At 49.3% G+C, this 19053-nt stretch overlaps 2 protein-coding genes across 2 annotated transcripts; both read left to right on the top strand.

The window, feature by feature from the left end:
* The first annotated feature begins 9220 nt into the window (after positions 1–9220).
* Positions 9221–14599, top strand: LOC117902986. The gene is made up of 10 exons (XM_034814688.1): positions 9221–9387; positions 10495–11703; positions 11762–11940; positions 11998–12206; positions 12285–12697; positions 12766–12845; positions 12916–13014; positions 13077–13528; positions 13582–13751; positions 13816–14599. Exons 2-10 carry the CDS (start codon positions 10734–10736, stop codon positions 14298–14300), a joined length of 3057 nt encoding a protein of 1018 aa, XP_034670579.1. The 5' UTR covers positions 9221–9387; positions 10495–10733; the 3' UTR covers positions 14301–14599.
* Positions 14600–15583: 984 nt separating this feature from the next.
* On the top strand, positions 15584–18755 carry LOC117897289 (probable RNA-binding protein 19). Its single transcript, XM_034806034.1, has 4 exons — positions 15584–15732; positions 15795–18064; positions 18124–18246; positions 18310–18755. The coding sequence occupies exons 1-4, from the start codon at positions 15697–15699 to the stop codon at positions 18674–18676; spliced, it is 2796 nt and encodes a 931-aa protein (XP_034661925.1). The 5' UTR covers positions 15584–15696; the 3' UTR covers positions 18677–18755.
* The last annotated feature ends 298 nt before the right edge of the window (positions 18756–19053 follow it).

The raw sequence follows: 19053 nt of genomic DNA, 5'->3' as shown, positions 1-19053 counted from the left end.
AAAGGAGTCTGCTGTAAGGCGCTCTACAGATTGATCGTTGGACTGCGGAGACGATGGTGATGTTTATGGTCGAATATTCCACTTTTGTTTGTAAATTGTGTCACGTTTATTGACTGTGACAATGCTCTAAGCATGAGGAACAACACTGGCAACAGCTGGCGGTACGAGTGGGGAACACTTTTCTGCGCATTGTTGGAGCGTTTGATTGTTACATCTGCTGCAAAGATGCGGAGACAGCCGCGTGATGAGAAGCTCCCCTTCAACAACAGCAGTAATCCTTCGGGAAATCCTAGTCTTCCGCGGACTGGGATGAGCCAGAAACCACAGGAATCGCTGCAAAACAGCCCGAAAAGGGAGAGAAAGGGGCTGACGACCAGAATGATCATTGATTGGCATTCAAAATATTGTAGATTGAATGACTGTTCCATGTCACTGCCAACTGCAACTGCAACTGCAACTGCAACTGCGATTTTGCATTGCATTCCTTTGCTTTGGCCAACTGGCAACCAGTTTTAGTGTCGCTGTCTCATCTGCGTATTACAATCGAAGAGAGAGACATCCTCCTCAAAGTCAACTCGGATCGAAGCAAACCGAAAACGAAACCGGAACCAGAACCAGAGTCGGAGCTCCAGTTGCAGTTGGAGTCGGGGGTCGAGCCAAGACCAGAGGCAAAAGCAGTAACATTTAGTACAGAAGTCGGGGATCTGTGGCTCTGTGGCTCGGTGGCTTTGTGGATCTGGCAGCAACCTGACTTGCCTGAGTTTACCCCCTCTTCGCGTGGCTAGAAGGTTTGATGAACTCTTTGATAATTTGCATCGGCATCGGCATCGGCATTGGCATCGGCCTGAAATGAAATAAATTGAAATGCCAGACGGACTCTGGGCTGTGGCCAGTGAGAGTCAGTCAGGGAAATCATCATTTTGCACACTCCAGTGACGCCGAGACATGGACTTTGTCGACTTGCGGTTCCATCTGCAATAGATCGAAGCGGTCGCGGGGCAGCCAGTTCTCATCTAACTAAATTCTGAAACTCAGCTTCAGATTCCGATTCCGATTCCGATTGGGATTACATTACTCTCGTGTCTGCTCATTTGTCGCTTGGCTGATTATGCCCCAACCTGCGTTTTGCAATCAAAGCTTGGGCATGGGCATGGGCATGGGCATCTGGGGATCAATCAGCTTAGCTAAGCTCCACTCTGGGCTCTAGTCTCTCGTCTCCGCGTCTCTCGTCTCTTGTAGTGCCTAGTTAATGTCTGCATTTTGTGTGCAGTCATTGGCGGGGCCGTGTCCTGCCCTGAGGCCCCAGTCTTCGCACTCAAATGGGCTGCTCCCCATGCCCCGATGCGGGTGAGGGTCCGCACCCAGCCTGTGTGTCTGCCCCTGCCCCTGCCCTGCCGCGCATCTACCCCACCCAATGCTGAAACTCTTTTGTTGGCAGCAGCCTTCTGCGGGCTGGGAAATCTATAAAACAGAATCTCATCATTCTGCTACCCATTTTGGGGCTGTGGCATCGGTTGTGTTCCGTTTGCCGCCTGCTGGCACCACAGAACGTGGAATTGGCTTTGCTTTGGGTATCTGAGAGTCCGGTCGGTAGTCTCTGGTATCTGCGATCATCCCACATCTGGGGCTCTCCTGCTGGCTACGTGGCTGCCTGACAGATTTCCATCAGCGAGTTCATCAATTTCTAAAATTGAAAAACCCCAAGGAGGAGGCAAAGCTTACAGATGGAGGAGACTGATGAAGATAGCCAGAAATGGCGAGAGAATTTCCAAACTGGCTAAGACCCAGGCCAACAGATATAATTTCTGACTTAATGAAGCATAAAATGGCTGCCAGAGAAGCGCAGAGGGACCAGCGACCAGGGACGAGCCTCAGAGTCAAAGCCAAAGCCAATGTCTAGGCAAATTTTCAGTTTTTTGTTGTTTTGGTTTGATTGTGAAAGTCGGAAAACCGCAGAGACCTGGGCAGAGACCCGAGTTGGACATTCACAGTTTTCTGTGTTCAATTTATTCCCATGATTCGAAACCTATTAGGGTTAGACGAAGAGAGAGAGGAGGGACCTAGGTGTGGATCCTGCTGTCCAACCTTGAGCTGCCGAGTCCTCGCTGCAGTCCTTCAATGACAGTTCGCGCACATCAAAAAGTGCACAAATTACATGTCTGTCGACAAGTGATTTGATTGATTCTGATTTTGTTTTGCACCAACTGCAACTCCAGAGCAGAGTCAGCAGTCAGTTTTCACATTTTCATTTGGAATGCATCTGGTTGGGGCAGACAGGCAGACAGGCAGAGAACTTTGCCACCATTAAAGCTAATCAATTTCAACCACAGGCCGTCCATCAAAACTTGTAACAAGCACCGCGGGGCGTTTGCACAAACACACAGCAGCGAGGAGAGTGAGAAAGGAGGAGACCCAGTAGGGATCTTCAGACTGGTGCTGGTGCTGGTGTTGGGGCTGGTGTTGGGCCCTGTACAAACAATGCTGAGAGTGGAGTGCAATATTCTGGCTGTGATCTCCATTTGACATGGCCTGATGCTCGAAATGATTAACATGTTGCACTCCTCCTGGTAGCTGCTCAACGGAGAACGAGCGAGCACTCAAGAGTGATCTTTGGACTAGGGAGTACTCTGTGAGGCAAGTCATTCGCTCGGAGTGGCAGCTGGAAACCTTCCGAGATGTATTTCCCCTGGCAGAACTTTAGTTGTTCTCTTGGTTCTAATTGTTACATGGATCTGCAGTAACACAACATGCCCAAGGACTGTACAGGTAGCAGGTAGAGAGAGAGAGACCGGAGCATGCTTTGAAGGGATTGTTGGATGGTTTTGCTTGTGGCTGCAAGTGCTGGAAGCTGCGGCTACTGCGGCCGTGACGAAAGCAGTCAATCAGGAAAAAGGATCAGATCAGCCCAGGGTGCCCAGCTCCTATCCGTTTATAATGTGGGCCAGGCAGGTTTGCTCGCACTCACGTTGAGATGTTATATAGCCACTGAGGCAGGAGGAGCGCGCCAAGCAGTAGCCATGGTGGGCGACATAGATGCGCTTCTTGCCCGAGAAGCAAATGTGATGATAGAACCACATAATGGGAGTGCACTTTTCCTTTTTACCTGTCGCAGAAAAGCAGAGAAAAGTTCACTTCAAGTTGAGTCAAAGCTGAGGCCCAACTTACTCCTTGCAGCCACTGCCATGCAGCCGCTCATCAATAGCCAGAGCATCGGTATTATGCCCATAATTTCGACTCCACTCGACTCCACTCGACTCGAACGTTCTGCCAGTGCCAATGCTAATGTTCGCACAGCACTCTGGGCATATAGCTTCGAGGCCAGTCAGTCCAATGGATTTGTCACACTTCATTTGGCTAATGGGCCGGCTGGCTCCGCTTGAAGGGAAAGGAAGCTGCTGCTCGGCTGAGGATGCTCCAGAAGACGAACAGATGTGTCAACGCTGCTGATGGTTCCCCAGGCTCATTATGGCCTCGAGGCCACCGTCTTTTGACCAGCACGAATATTCAATTAAGCCAAATTACAAACTTTAAGGCAGGAAAGTGATTCGGCCTCCAACTGCAATTTGCACACTCAACTGCACTCCGCTGCGGTGACCGCGCTGCTCCGAGGACTGGGGATCTGTGGCTGAAGGTTGAAATTAGCATGACCCCTGGGGCTGATGAGCCTGATGGTGTGATGGGTCAGATGGTGCTGATGGTGAAGGCTAATGGAGGCTGTGCCCAGTACCGTATTGCCCACATCCCGAACTCCGCCTGCACACGGGGGAAGAGACTTGAGTCCAATAAATGGCACCAACAAGATCATCGGTGGAGGATGATCGGTGGGTGCAGTAGATAGAATCCTAAACAATGACAAGAGAGAGAGAAGAGAATGAGAATGAGAAATGTGAATGAGATTATGATTAAGTGCTCCACGCTCCACGTTCCGCATTGAGTTTTTCCAGAGCTCACAAATGAAAGTTACCTTGACGAATGACCCATTTAGCCACAATACCAAAAACACACACAAATACACAAATAAAGATGTAGATGTAGAAGCCCCTTGGTAGAAGGCCCCGACGAATGGAAAAAGGTCAAAGATAAATACAGAGGCACGAGTGCAAAGACCCAAAACAATTTACTATACGCGAGGCGCTCTCTCTCTCTTTGTCTCTCTTAGTTCTATTTCAAATTAAATTATATTTCTACTCTTGTGTGTTTACTCAAGTCTCCCTCATCCCCCCCCAGCCACACTCCACACTCAGCGTCCTAGAGCGGCAGCCAATTATGTCTTTATGGCCATAAGTAGAACCGAAAAGCAAACGAAAAGCAAACGAAAACCAAACCAAAAGCGATCTTAAGGCCCAACCGAACCAGACCGAATCGAACCCAAAAGCTTGAGGGCTTGTACGTTCCCCGTACGTATAATTGCATCGAGGCACTCACTGATTGGTCCATCGAGCGATCGGTTAATCGGAGATCGGCCAGATCTGGACCCATTGGGTTGCAGGGGCTTTCCATTCCACTTTCCATACTCACTGACTGACTCGTGGGGCTCTTTTTTTTTCTCTTTTTTTTGGCCATATGTAATTATAGAAATTAAAGGGCATTTAGAAAATTTAGCAGTTCTAATGGCCCACAAATTGTGAATGCCAAAGACTGGCAGACTGCGATTGAGTGGGGAGAATGCGCCCCCGAGTTCCATTTATGGCAATTGCTTGAAAATGATGCCAAATCGGCAATATGCTCGCGGCAATCACTTTAAATTATATATCCACTGGGGGCAGCTTCTGTTGAAAATGAAAACTCAGATAAGAAAACGTTGCCGTTTCGGAATGTGAATCAGATTTTGTGGCGGGTGGATGCCCCCCGATGAGAAACTTCCCCCAACCTGCTGTGGGAGAAAGTCAGCTGCGTGGGTCGCTTTTTGTCGGTCTCTTGGTTTAGAATTTTGAAGGTATTTTCGGGCACTTTGCCAGCACTTATTTTCCAGTGCTAGAGAGCGATTATTGAAGCAAACCTTATCTGGGGCGGTTTGGCAGGGGAATTTCTTTCTCTCTTTTTGAATTTATTATTTCTGCACCTAATTACCCGCCTCATAATCGTACAGGCAATATTTATTTTCAAGCACCTACCCGAGCACCTGCATAACAAATGGACTGCGTATAAATAATCATCAGCTGGAAAAAGTTATTGAACATTGGAAGCACCTCTGACCCCCAACGATGATCAGCGCACAGGCAGCCCTACGGCACACACACACATACACATGGCAATGATACTTACAAATGAGCAGCGCACAGCTGGAGGACAGTCATGTTATCCATGGATTTAGGGAGAACCGTTACCTTGACCATACTTGGCCACCGGCCACTGGCCGGACAGCAAACGCAAAAAAAGTTCCATCCAATTGACGAATTGAAAGAATCAAGCATCAAAACGAACCGAAACGAAACGAACGGAACCGAACGGAAAGGAACGGAACGGAACGGAACGCAGCATCGGATCGGAGAGTGGCCAAAGTGCTTGTTGACTTGTGAGCCTAACTGGATTCTGGGACTCGCTGTGATCATGGAACTTGCGGCCCGTGGGCCATGGGAAAATGCAAATGACTGCCAATTGTTGGCCACAAGACACAAGACAAGGCACATTAGCATACAACACGATCATCAGTGGCAGTCCGAGTACCCAGTAACAGTCCCAGGCCGAATATATTCCCCATAATTGTTCTGATCAACGTCCGCACATGTTAGTCCCGATCCCACGTCCATCGTTAACGGTTAACGTCGCGGACAAGGAAAGCGAAAGGAAATCCTTGGGCAGGGCAGGGCAGGGCAGGCGTTGCTCTTTTTTCTAGATCATGGCTCATATTCTGATGGATTCATTGACCTGGTAACCTCTGCGCAAATGATGCTCGGTGCTATTGTCTTAGCTGTCCGCTTCTGGGTCATCAACTGAGCCACGTCTGGCTGCTGCTCGCACTTGGAACATACCCGATGAACTATCAAAATATTTGGCGTCATTAAGATCGGTGATTATATTTTGCTCTATTCCATGCCGCTCGGGAGAATACCAGTTCCCCTGGTTCGTGGTTCGCACTTAAATAGATGAGCAAAGCTTCATTTGGCCTGATGATGATTACTCTGCGCCGCTCCACGCCGCTTTCAACTACCCCTTCCGCTCATCTCCGATCCGTTGCGATTTGCTCTGCTCCTCGTTGGTACCGCTAATGGGCTCTGAGGTACCGTTAGCTGCAGAGCGCTAAAATCATAATAAGTTTGCCAATTCGCCCAGGCCCTGGGCCAGGTTATCGCCATGCCCGTTGCCTGTTCAAATACGATCAAAATTCGCTACTCAATGTAAATTCGAGTGGTGACACAAAAGGTAGATCCGTTTGGAAGATGCATAGATATTCGTGCCATCAGATGTGAGATTCCTCTCTCAAAATTACTCACTGCGTCGCCTTGTGCAGTGCGCGCTCTCTGGCGGAGGAGAACGGTCTGTTGGAGTGCGTAATGGAAAGAAGAACGAAAGGGAAGAAGTATGTATGTGTGTGTGAGCTCCATTGATATTCTCAGCCATGCGAGCAGCTGCCGCCCTGTGATGCCTGTGAACCTCCTGTATAACAGTCACAAGGAAACAGCTTTAACATTATTGATCATCATCAATAGCCGAGCCAATGTCGTCCAACGGTTTATGTAATTGACACGCCACCTCGTGTAAAATCCGATCAGGTAAAATGTTTGTTCAGTGCTGCCGCAGAATTTGATCAGAATGTTTTGTGGTTCGTCATTATATGTACGACGTATGTCTCGACGTGTACCTAATATGTAGTTGCCGGCTCTGCGATTTATCTACGCACGACATCTAGGCCCAAACATTTTTTCAGTCGAAAATAACTAGGAGATACCTATGATTGTCGCTATGACGTTAACTTCGCAGGGATCGATTTTACAAATGTATAAGTCATGTAGTTATCTGCGTTACACCGTAGTTGCCACCATGTAGCAAAATATGTTGCAAATTGATGGCACAGTGGCGCCTCGCAGCTTTTGGAAAGTTGTGCTACATTTCGTTCGTTTGCAACATGGGCCAGCAACACTTGCGCGGAACTAGATCTCCTCCGCCAGATGGCGCTCACTGCACGAGCTAGCGCTGGTAATTCATTTCTTCATTCTTGCCATAATAGTTATCCGGTGGACATGATCATTATCTTCGATGCGACCAATCTAAAATAGCCTAAGTATATTTGCAAAGGTAAATTGTCGCAAGCAGAAAAGTGTGTTACCATTTCGATGAATTTACGATATGGCTACTAAATGAAATAGTTATTGAAGTCTTCGAGCGGCATTCTTTTATCGGGTTCTCTTAAAGGGTATGTAAGGCTTCGTTCGATTCGTTTAGCCCACTCTTTTCAATGTTTCTCTTCTTTCCTTAGTTTGTGTGTTTATTGTTTCACCGCCTGACAAGCGTAACCAAAAGAGTTTCTGGCAAATTGCATCATACGCGCGGCCCGGCCCCAGCCCCAGCCCCCAGTCTTTGCCAATCCACACTCACATTCACATTCACACTGTCGCTGGCTGACACTCTCACTTAATGACGACGACTATCATCCAGGCTAGTCGGACTCCGATTCCGACCGACTGCTTCTTCGACAAAGTCTCCGTCTTGGACGTGTGTGCCCAGTCATTGGAACGTTGCTGGTGGCTCGTGCTGCTCCACGAGTGTCGACTGCAACTTGGCGGGGGTTCTGCAAAGGAAAAACATTCCCCTTTACGATATCCGCCCATGTTCATGGCACATATGTATGCACATATGTATGTACATACATATGTATGTATGTGGCATGTCTGAGGTCGTTTGTTCATCTATTGGTATTGCAACACGCCGACTGATTGCCGACTGTTGGCCGCAAAAGCTTTTTACGATTTTCCATGACTCCTAATGAGTGAAACGCCTTCCTGCATCTGACTTCTGACTGGACCAAACTGTTTTCCATTTAAAGTTGATAGGAGCCCGGGACTCGATCAAGTATTTCATGTTCAAGTCGCGACTCAAGTTTCAAGTACAGTTACGCACTGAAGCCAGGTACATAAACGCAATTCAATGGGTGGAAATATCCACTTTTCGTCTAAGACTGTGGAGGGTGTACAAGGCTGCTTCGGGCATGGCTTTTGTTGTCTTGTTTGATTGAAAGTTCCATAAGTTTCAATTGAGAGTCAATCTTAGAATCGATTTTAGGTTCCATTGAATCTAAGAGATTCCAGGTTAAGATTCCATAAACATCTTTCTAGAATGAAGATCAAAGCTACCAGCACACAAACACCGCAGCACGCGTCTCGTTCCATTGATTCCAAAGGGGTTTTACAAGGGATGTGTGGACCAGACCATAAGCATGCCGCAGTGCCAGAGCAGTGGGACAGTGGGAGGGTACCTGAATCGATGACTTTCCACTGGACAATACGAATATTTGAATGGTGTGTGAATGGTGTTTGAATTATTGCGACATTTTTTTGCGCCAGGTGCTGTTGCTGTTTGAAGTTGCCTTTGCTTTTGGTTTTTGCTTTCGGCTTTTGCTGGTGTTATTATTGTGGTTATTGTTTGGGCCATGCATTAAAGCGAGTTCTGCTAGTTGGCGTATGTACAACATACGATGGTTGGACTGGTCAGCTAACTGATCAGGTCACTCCACTCCACTCCACACGACACGACTCGACTCGACTCGGCCAGTCCAATCCAACCCAAAAACCTCAGCCTCGTCACTCGCACTGCCCTGGCTTTAGCGCAAAATTGATCATAAAAAGCATTCGTTTGCTTGCATTTAGGCAACGAAGTTGGTCTCCGGCCCAGCCCCTGTCTCCCTGTCACCCCCCTCCCTGCTTCTGTTGGAGTTGCAGTTGCATTTTAAGTTTGCAATTTGTATTTGCAGTTGTCGGGTTTTTGTGAGTGCATATTATGCCTACTGCTTGTTTGCTTTATTGCGCTTTTCCACGCATACACCCAAAAAAGAAAAAGAAAAACCACGCATACATATGTATATATATATTTACATGCATATGCATATGTATGTACATCCATCTACTCTACCTTCGGCTGTGCAATTCCGAGAGATCTGAAGCCAAGCTCAGCTGCAACTGCAACTCCAACCACGAATCGAAAAGCGTTGCCGAGCTCCGCCAGCCTGTCCATTGGCTTCCAGTGCTCCCAACGTTGGCGGCGCTTGATCAGTTGCGGTTTTTACTTTCATCGCTTCGGTCGTCGGAGTCTCTCTCTCTCGTTTGGCTTGCCTTCTTCATCAACATCTCATCATCGTGGTCGTCGTGGTCTTGGACTTGCCCAAAATCCGAAAACAAAATCCAAGCCCAAGCAGCAGCAACGTGCCCCACAGTGTGTTTAGAAAACAATTTGGTTGGCATTTCTTTGCATTACATTTACATTTACAGTTACATTTACATTGGCGTGGTCTGAGCTTGGGCTTGGGCTCTTTCTTGTTTGTCCATCCACTTGCCACCCTATTAGCAGGGGCTTGGTGTGTGTGTGTGTGAATGGATTTACCTTTGCATTTGCTTACAGTACCCTGTACTTATTTTTAGGGTGGATATGTATCCTGATTTATAGCACAGTAGCTAGAGAGGAAGGCCTTTGTAATTTCTCTTACACAGAAAACAAAAGTGAAGACCATTTATTATTAGTTTTTAACAACATTTGGCCAACTTTTATTCAGCAACAATAATTGATTTAGCAAGTGAAATATGTGTGCCAATGAATTACCGGGTATACGCTGGTCGTTACACCTAAAAATGCATTCTCGCGCAGTCCTCTTACTTTTGCTCGTTTGAGTGTTCGGTTTTTCGGCTTCATGCGTGTTTGTGTGTAAGATTCGAATTCGAATTCGAAGTACTTCGAGAAGCGAGAAGCTAGAAGCGATCATTCAGTCCTGCACCCCCCAGCCTTTCACTTTCACTCCCGCTAGTGCGAGTACCGTTCTGATTGCGCAGCTCTCTGGAGCAATTGCATAACTGAAAACTGAGTAGGCCGCGCAGCAGATCATCATTATCCACACCATCGTGCCATCACACTCGCAGCATTGCGAATTGATACGCTGGCGCTGAGACACGGAAGTTATATAAGCAATGAATGATACCAATAACCTCCCGACGAGTCGTCATTTTTGCAGCTTAGACACGACCACGACCACGACAACTTCTCTGGTGGCTGGATGCTGGTGCTGGCTACTGGATGGATGCAATGGATGTGTGGTGGATGGTCGATGGTCGATGGTGGTCACAACACGTTTAACAAGTTTTTTGCTTTCAGGAAATTTTGCAATTTTCCCAGTTGGCAAAGCAGGGAGGGGGTTGTCGCTGCCTAGAAACAAATCAAATGAAAATCGATTCATAAGCAAGTGAAAATTGAGTGCCAAAGTCCAAGTCCATGCTCGTCACACAGCCACAGATCCAACATATAGTGTCCCTTCTGCATATAGCCACTTTTAATCTCTATTTCTTTACCCAGGCAGCTGGACCAGGACCGCCAGGGTTAATTGGAATCTGAGAATAGCGACAATGAGAGCGAGGCCGAGCAGAGGAGACCACAGAGATTGCCCCCACTGTGTGCCCAGGGAGCTGCAGCAGTACACCTAAGAAGAGACAGAGCCAAACAACATTCCACAAGACAATCAAGAAAGAGCCAGAGGAGCGAGATCCCAAGGAGCAGCAGTCAGATAAGCAGAAGGACAAGAGAGTTCCAGTAAAATGCGATCCACAAGGATTGCTCTGATCGCTGGTCTAGTGCTCATTAGCTGGCTGCTCCCGAGCAGCGCCACAGAGTCCAATGAGACGCTGAAAGGGGAGGCGGAGGCGGAGGCGGAGGCACTGACTGGACATCTGTTTGCTGGCAGGACGAACATAACCGTTCTGCATGAGGTGAGCAGCGATGGGGAGATCCCTGTGGAACCACCCCTCACCCTCAACACGCATGAGGTGCTGCCCCTGAAGCCACTGAAGAAGAAGCCCTACCTGCCGCTAGAGAAGATTCTGCCCACGCTGGAGTACATAAAGCCGCATCCACTCAAGGAGTACGAGCTACATCCGGTCACGTTCGACTTTAATCTGGGCGATCTCGAGGACCTGCCGCACGAGGTCATCAAGAAGGGTGAGCTCACCATACCGGGCACGGAAACGGTCACTGGCAGCGAACTCAGCTACAGTCCCGATCCCAATCCCGACGAGAATGACACCGTCGATGTGGACATTGCCGAGCCGCGATCCACGGAGCCCACCACAGCCACACTGCCAGCCACCACGACACTAGCCGCCAGCTCAGATGGCTCTTTATCCTCCTCCTCCTCCTCCTCCTCCTCCTCCTCGCCCACGCCCAGCACGCACATACTGAAGATCCTGCGGAACAAGCCTCCACCCGCGGCCAAGATTGGACGGGATCTGCTGAAGCAGAGCGACGATGAGACACAGCTAAAGACCCTGGGCAGCACCATCAACAGCATCAGTCGGTATCTGGGCAGCAATGCCTCAGCGGCGGGAGTGAACATCAGCCTGGCGGAGAGCATTTACGGATCGCCCAATTACTTCCAGATCGTGGCGAATCTGTACGATCACTTCTACTGGCAGATCGCAGAGATTCGCACCAGTGTGCGCACCGGTTGTGGCCTGGAGATGCAGGCCTATCTCACAGCCCTCCACTCCAGCTACGAGTGGGCGCAGAAAGGTAAGACAAGTCCAAAAGATCCATTGAAGATCCTCTCAATCGCTGGTACATTTTTCAGCGTACGACTCCTCGGGCCGCTATCGGGGACAGCTGCTCTTTGGCAACGACAAGTGGCTGGGACAGCTCTCCTTCTGCTACGAGCTGAACCGCCAGAGCAGCAGTGGGGAACGCAAACACTTTGATCTGGAGTTCTATGTGGCGGATGTGGCACTCCATCTGCCTCGACTGAATCGATCGGTGAGTGAATGGAGCTGCAGCGATCAGTGATTCCATTCTCAATTCTCATCCGATTAGATGCTGCTGAGTCTGGGCGAGTGCCTGCCCAAGTCTTGCTCGGCCCACGATGTGCAGTCGATACTCTCGCTGGATCCCTACGCTCGCATGCTGATCGTTCTGGGGGCACACAACTCATCGCTGCAGCAGCCGCCGCTGCAAGTGCTGCACGTGCGCACCGTGCCGGGTGTCTACAGCCACTGGCGACAGCTCAAGTTCCAGGTCTTCATGTAGGTGCAACCTCTGCTGCAGCCACCATATGGCAGAAGATCTAATCAGACTCGGGCTTTGGTGTGTCTCTTTTGCAGTAGCTTTATGCTCACCCTCCTGCTGGTGGTGCTGGTGGCTTCTTACTACCAAATGCGCATCGATGAGCGCCGCCTGATGGTTGCACCCATAGCCGCAATCAGTGGCAAGTGCGACAGATCGCCGGGCAAGAGTGGCAATGACTATGCCGGCGGCTTCTACGGCAAACCCTTCGAGCTCTTCCAGATGCGTCCGCTGGGCACTGGCCATGGCACTGCTGCCGACAGCCTCGACATGGATGTAAATGGGAATAGGCAGCGCTCGGGAGATGCCAGTGAGGTGGCAGATGGTGCTGGTGAGGCAGCAACTTCAGCACCTGCCGCTGGGGCGAGCAAATCGGAGATGACAGACTACCAAGTGGAGACAGGAAGTTGCACTGGCGCGGCAGGCACATACGAGGCAGAGCAGCCAATTGGTGAGTTTGGGGAGACAGCCCGGGAGTTGCCCCTCTCCGATGATCAGTTTTCGTTGCTCTCCATCCAGCCTTCCATCAGCAGGTGCTGCTGTGCTTTGCCCTACAAACAAATGCCAAGGCCATCCTGAACATTGACAAGACGAAAGAGGTGAGTTAGAGATTTCGTTAACGATCGATCCTCTGCTAATCTTCTGCTCCACCAATGGATCTCCTTACAGACACACACCTCCTGCCTGCACGGCCTGCGCGTCTTCTCGGTGCTGTGGACCATGATGGTCCACACATATTTGCAGATGTTTGCCATTGGCGAGAATAAGGTAGATAGAGTCTGCGGCATACACATGGACAAAGCTCATTCCCCATTCGATTCGTTTTCCAGTTTGAACGCGTCATCACGGAACGCTCGGTGTGGTATCAGGTGATTGGCAATGCCACCTTTTCGGTGGACTCGTTCTTCTTTATCAGCGGCCTGCTGGTGACCCTTCTCTACCTCAAGCAGGAGCGCAAGCATGCCGCCGAGACGTGCCTCTTTGTGCGTCGCAGCTGCACGGAGAGCCTGATGATGCTGCTCTATCGCTATCTACGCCTCACGCCCGTCTATCTCTTTGTGGTGATCTTCAATGACTTTGCCGTCAGGCAGGGCCTGGACTCGTCCGTCTTCCAGCCAGCCAAGATCGAGCACAACACTTGCCGCGTCTATTGGTGGCGCAACATTCTGTACATCAACAACTTCTTTCCACAGCGCGAGATGTGCATGATGTGGAGCTGGTACATGGCCAACGAGATGCAGTTCTATGTGATGGCCGCCCTGCTGCTGGCCTTGGCCAGAAGGTGAGTTCGGATCATGCTCGAGGGATCAGCTAATTGTCCTTTGTGCTTCGCAGATACTTCAAGGCAGTGGCCTTGACGTTGATCGTCTTTCTGCTCAGCTCGTGGAGCGTCTCGGGCATTGTCTCCCTGCAGCATCAGTACACACACAAAGTGGCGCTGCCTTTTGAGTCCTTTGACTTTCTCTACGACAAGCCCTGGCAGCGTGTGGGATCCTACATTGTGGGTAAGTAGCTGCACCATCCGTGATCCTCCACGCGTTCCTTTGCTGTATGATCGACTTCTTGCAGGCATGTTCACCGGCTACGTTCTGTACAAGGTGAAGACGCCACCGCAGGTCTCGAGGCGCCTCAATGCAGCACTTTGGACGGGCAGCCTGGCCACGCTGCTGATCGTCATCTTTGGCGTCTGGGAGGGACAGCTGAGCACTGGGAGCACCGCCTTCTATGTGGGCGTTGGACACACGGCCTTTGCCTGCGGCATGGTCTGGATCGTGCTCTCCTGCTGCTGGGGCCTGGCGCCCACCGTCAATGCGATCCTCTCCTATCGCGTACTGTGGCCTCTGTCGCGGCTCACCTACTGCGCCTACCTAATCCATCCGATCATCATGTTCATCTGCTCCTCACACATGAGCGGCACAGTGCACCTGAGCAATCTGCTCATTCTCACACTCTTCCTGGGCAATGCCGTCGTCTCCTTTGGCTCCGCCTTTGTCATTTCAGCGCTGTTCGAGGCGCCTGTCATTCGCATCCTCAAGATATGCTTCAAAAAGTGATCGAAGATCGATGATCGATAGCCAATACTGATCGCTGCGATCTTTAATTTAATCCAAGATTTGTTGTTGATGAATTTCTAGCCCAGGGTAGCTCGACTCGTTAATTGTTGATGGAGCTTACTCCCCCGATTCCAATCTAGTTGGTTCTTCGAAAAATATTTTGTTTTTTTTTTGCCTGTGTGTGTGCTAAAACCTCTTAGAAACATGCACACACCGATTGTCAGTTAATTTGTATACTATTAATATCAAGTAATATTTACATTTGTATATACCATATACATATTTATATGCATCAATTTGTATGTACAGTGCCGGACTTTTCCGGAGCTTTTCCATCGCGATTTTCAAAAGGACAAAAATACATTTAACCAATAAATGGATCAACTTTCTATAAGATTGGCTGATTTTTATAAGCGTAACTATATTACAATTTTTTGTAAAATTTTTTAAACAAAAATATTTCTAAAACTAAGCAAAATAAAAGTATTCAAACATTTAGCACATAGCCCCATAGCCCCTCATTTATCAGACAAGATTAAATATTGATTAATAACAGAATAACAAACGTACAAAACAATTTACTCGTGAAATAATAAAAATATGTGCGCATCTTCCAATCAAATTCGCGATTTACGACAAGCGGAACTGCCCAACCTGTTCCGGATAGAGTAAATCGAAGAGAAAGTCTGGAGTGACCGTTTGCTGTAGCGCTGGCGCTGCCGCACGTTGTGCATGTGGTTGCGCCAGGTAACGGGCTGAAGAGGATGAAGGCGATGTACTCCATCAGCAAGAACTGCTCGCAAATCGAGATGATGAATGCCATCAGCATGCACCACTCGTCGCACAGGTCAAAGGGCGGCCTGTTCCACTCCAGCTGCGTCTCGGCAGTTCGAGCTGTGTCTGGGAATCGGGAGATTCTGAAGCAAAGCATTTTTAATTTTTGGTTTGATTGGGGACTGTTTGGCACTTGATCTCTTGGCACCGATACCCAAACAGCACACTTCATTCCCACTGGCGTTTTATGATTTAAGTTTTTAAAGACCCTTTTAGTTGTAACCTTATTGTGCAAACAATACAATACAAGAAGTCATGAAACTCAGCCAAGATTGTTGGCAATTGAATTGTTAATCAGAGAAAATTATAGTTTTAGCGATGAAAATCTTAGCTTGCTTTCAATATTTAACGGAATATCGAAATTGAGAATTTGATTTCCAATCACGAACACACATCGATAAGCTTCGGTATATTTTGCAAATAAGAAGGTATATTTTGGTATATTTTAGACGGCCAGGCGCTACGTTTTATCGATAACTCTCAATACACGTGCCGCGTGCGATTCGTAAACAAAATGTATTTCTATTAATTATAAGCGCAATACACTAAAGAAAGCCACAGAATGTCACGCATAATAGTCAAACAATTGCCCAAGCATGTAAGTAAGTCCAGTGGAACACACCTTCGAAATCCACTGACCCCACAACCATCCACCCACAGATAACCGAAGATAAACTGCGCAACATATTCGGTGCAAAGGGAACGATCACCGATCTGCAGCTCAAGTACACGCCAGACGGCAAGTTTCGTCAGTTCTGCTTCGTTGGCTACAGTACAGAGGAGGAGGCGCAGGATGCCATACAGCACTTCAACAACTCCTGCATCCAGACGAGTCGCGTTCGCGTGGAGTCGTGCGCCGCGCTGGGCAGCGAGTCCAAGCCACAGTCTTGGAGCAAACATGCCAAGGATAGCAAACACAATCTGGATAAACTGAAGGCTGCCGAAGAAGAGAAGGAGAAGCAGGCAAGCGCAGGGAGCGAGTCAAAGAAGAAGGAAAAGGCGAAGAAGGATACCAAAGTCGTCGAGATTCTGGGCAAGCACAAAGATGATCCAGAGTTCCAAGAGTTCCTGCAGGCCCACGACAAGACACGCACTCTGTGGGGCAACGATCTGGGCGTGAGCGAACAGAACCCCGAGAAGGAGGACGAAGTCGAAGACGAGGCTGAGCCCACAGCTGCACGCAATGACAGCGGCGTCGATGCTGATGGCGACGAACCAGCGGGCGATGAAGAAGAATCCCCAGTGGACGAGGAGGCTGAGAAGCTGGCCGAGAAGCCCATTAGTGATCTGGAGTACATGAAATCTCTGATGGCCGGCAAGGCCGCCGAGTCCACTGCTGCAGCAGCGTCGACCAAGAAGTCCAAGGTGGAAAAGAGTAGTCTGGATCTATTCACCATTAAGATACACAATGTTCCATACAACACGAAGCGTCAGGAGGTGCTCAAGTTCTTCAAACCGCTTAAGCCGTATTCGGTTCGTCTGCCCGGAAAGGTGCACGGATTCTGTTACGTGGGCTTCAAGACCGAAAAGGACATGGCCAAGGCGATGGTAAAGAACAAGAGTTTCATCAAGGGCAAGCAGGTCTTCTTCTCGGACTTCACAGAGAAGAACAAGGTGACCAAGGCCAGCAAGAGTGGACTGCCACCGCCCAACGCACCGTCGGAGAGCGGAGCGAATTCAAAGTGGAAGCACCAGCACGATGGCCTGCGCAAAGAGGAGAACATCTCCGAGTCGGGCCGCATATTCTTTCGCAATCTGGCCTACACCACCACCGAGGAAGAGCTGCAGAAGCTGTTCGAAGAGTACGGACCCGTGGTTGAGGTCAATCTGCCGGTGGATAAGCTGACACGAAAGATCAAAGGCTTTGGCACGGTCACCTACATGATGCCGGAGCATGCACTCAAAGCATTCAATGCCCTCGACGGCACGGACTTTCACGGGCGCCTGCTGCACTTGCTGCCCGGCAAGGAGCTTGACAACAAAGACCAGAACGAGCTGGACGAGGACGATTCCTCGCTGACCTTCAAGCAAAAGAAGGCCCTCAAGCTGAAAAAGAGCGCACAGAAGCCAATTGGCTGGAACACGCTCTTCCTCGGTCCCAATGCTGTGGCCGATATCCTGGCCAAGCAATTCAAGACATCCAAGGAGCGCATTTTGGACACCAGCGAAGGCGGCAGCAGTGCCGCGGTTCGTCTAGCCCTCGGCGAGACTCAGATCGTGATCGAAATGAAGAAATTTCTCGAAGATGAGGGCGTCCGTCTCAGTGCCTTTGATGAGCCCTCGCAGAAGCGCTCCAAGACTGTAATCCTAGCAAAGAATCTGCCGGCAGCGACCGAACTATCAGAACTGAGTCCCATCTTTAGCCGTTTCGGACCCATTGGACGTTTCGTGCTGCCTCCCAGTGGAGTCACGGCGCTCATCGAGTTCTGTGAGCCGTCGGAAGCACGTCAGGCATTCAAGAAGCTGGCCTACAGCAAGTTCAAGAATGCTCCCCTCTACCTGGAGTGGGCGCCGGAGCAGACCTTTGCCACAACGCTCAGCGGCGAGCCGGTCATACCGAAGACAGAGAAGGAAGAACCTAAAGAAAAGGAGCCGAAGCGAGCGCCAACGCCAGAAGTTAAAGAGGAGTCGATACCTGAGCCTGTAGACGACGAAGAGCCCGAGCCAGACACCACAATTTTCCTGCGCAACTTGAACTTTAAAACCGTAAAGGAGACCGTGCTGGAGCATTTCCGCCACCTGGGCGCCATTCACTCAGTGGAGATAGCGAAGCGCAAGGATCCGCAGAACCCACAGCAATTCAGCTCACTGGGCTATGGCTTCATACAGTTCAAGAAGGCTTCAGTGGCAGATCACGCGCTCAAGAATCTGCAGCTCACCCACATCGATGGCAATCCCGTGGAGCTCAAGCGTAGCGATCGCGTTCTCAAGTAAGTAACATAACACCCTGGAAGATGCCACAAATGTTCATGTAATCTTTCATTTGCAGAAACCAAAACGAGGACGCCTCACGACGTGGCCAGTCAGCGCAAAAGAAGCAAACGGGCACCAAGATCCTAGTGCGAAATATACCCTTCCAGGCACAGTACCGAGAAGTGAGAGAGGTTTTCAAGTAAGTGACAGCCACATGCCCCTGTTTCCCTTGTTTAATCCTTTGATGATTCTCCTCTCGCAGGGCCTTTGGCGAGTTGCGTTCCCTGCGCATACCCAAAAAGGTGACAGCGGGCGAGGATGCCCATCGTGGCTTTGGCTTTGTTGATTTCATCACCAAGGCGGATGCCAAGCGCGCGTTTGATGCGCTCAGCGCCAGTACCCATTTATACGGACGACGCCTGGTGCTCGAATGGGCCTCACACGATGACCAAAACGATTTGGAAGAGCTGCGCAAGCGAACTGCAGCCAGATTTGGCGACACACAAGCGGGAACGGCGGCCAAGCAGAGTAGACGCGCGTTCTTCGATGTTGAGGGAAACATCCAGGCGCCAGAAGAGAACGAGGAGGAGGAGGAGAACCTAGGACGTGGTCATGTCAGAGATCGTTAAACGCTTTTACCAAGTAAAAGCTTGTGAAATGAGTTCTCCATCGTTGTATAAAATATAAATTAAAACAATTTAAACCAAATTAGTTATGTTTGGGTTTCTGAATGTTCTCTTTTCATGTTGTGTAGAGGAGGAGTTCGAAATGTAAGATGAATGGCAGCTGGACATGTTAGGGATTATCTAAATGTTTATTTGATCGTGTTGAGAGCTGCAACAGCTCAAAACAGATGTAATCCATGAACACGATACAGCAAAAACGATTCTCTGAACGACGAAGTTACATGCAGAGAATGTGCAGAAAGCATGGACCTACTAGTTGTAGTACTTTATAATTGATTAGTTGACTAGTTGGCTAGTTAATCACACTACAGGGCATATCA

Source organism: Drosophila subobscura, chromosome A (genome assembly GCF_008121235.1).
Source record: "Drosophila subobscura isolate 14011-0131.10 chromosome A, UCBerk_Dsub_1.0, whole genome shotgun sequence".
Lineage (NCBI taxonomy): Eukaryota > Metazoa > Arthropoda > Insecta > Diptera > Drosophilidae > Drosophila > Drosophila subobscura.
This window is presented reverse-complemented; position numbering and strand designations above follow the sequence as displayed.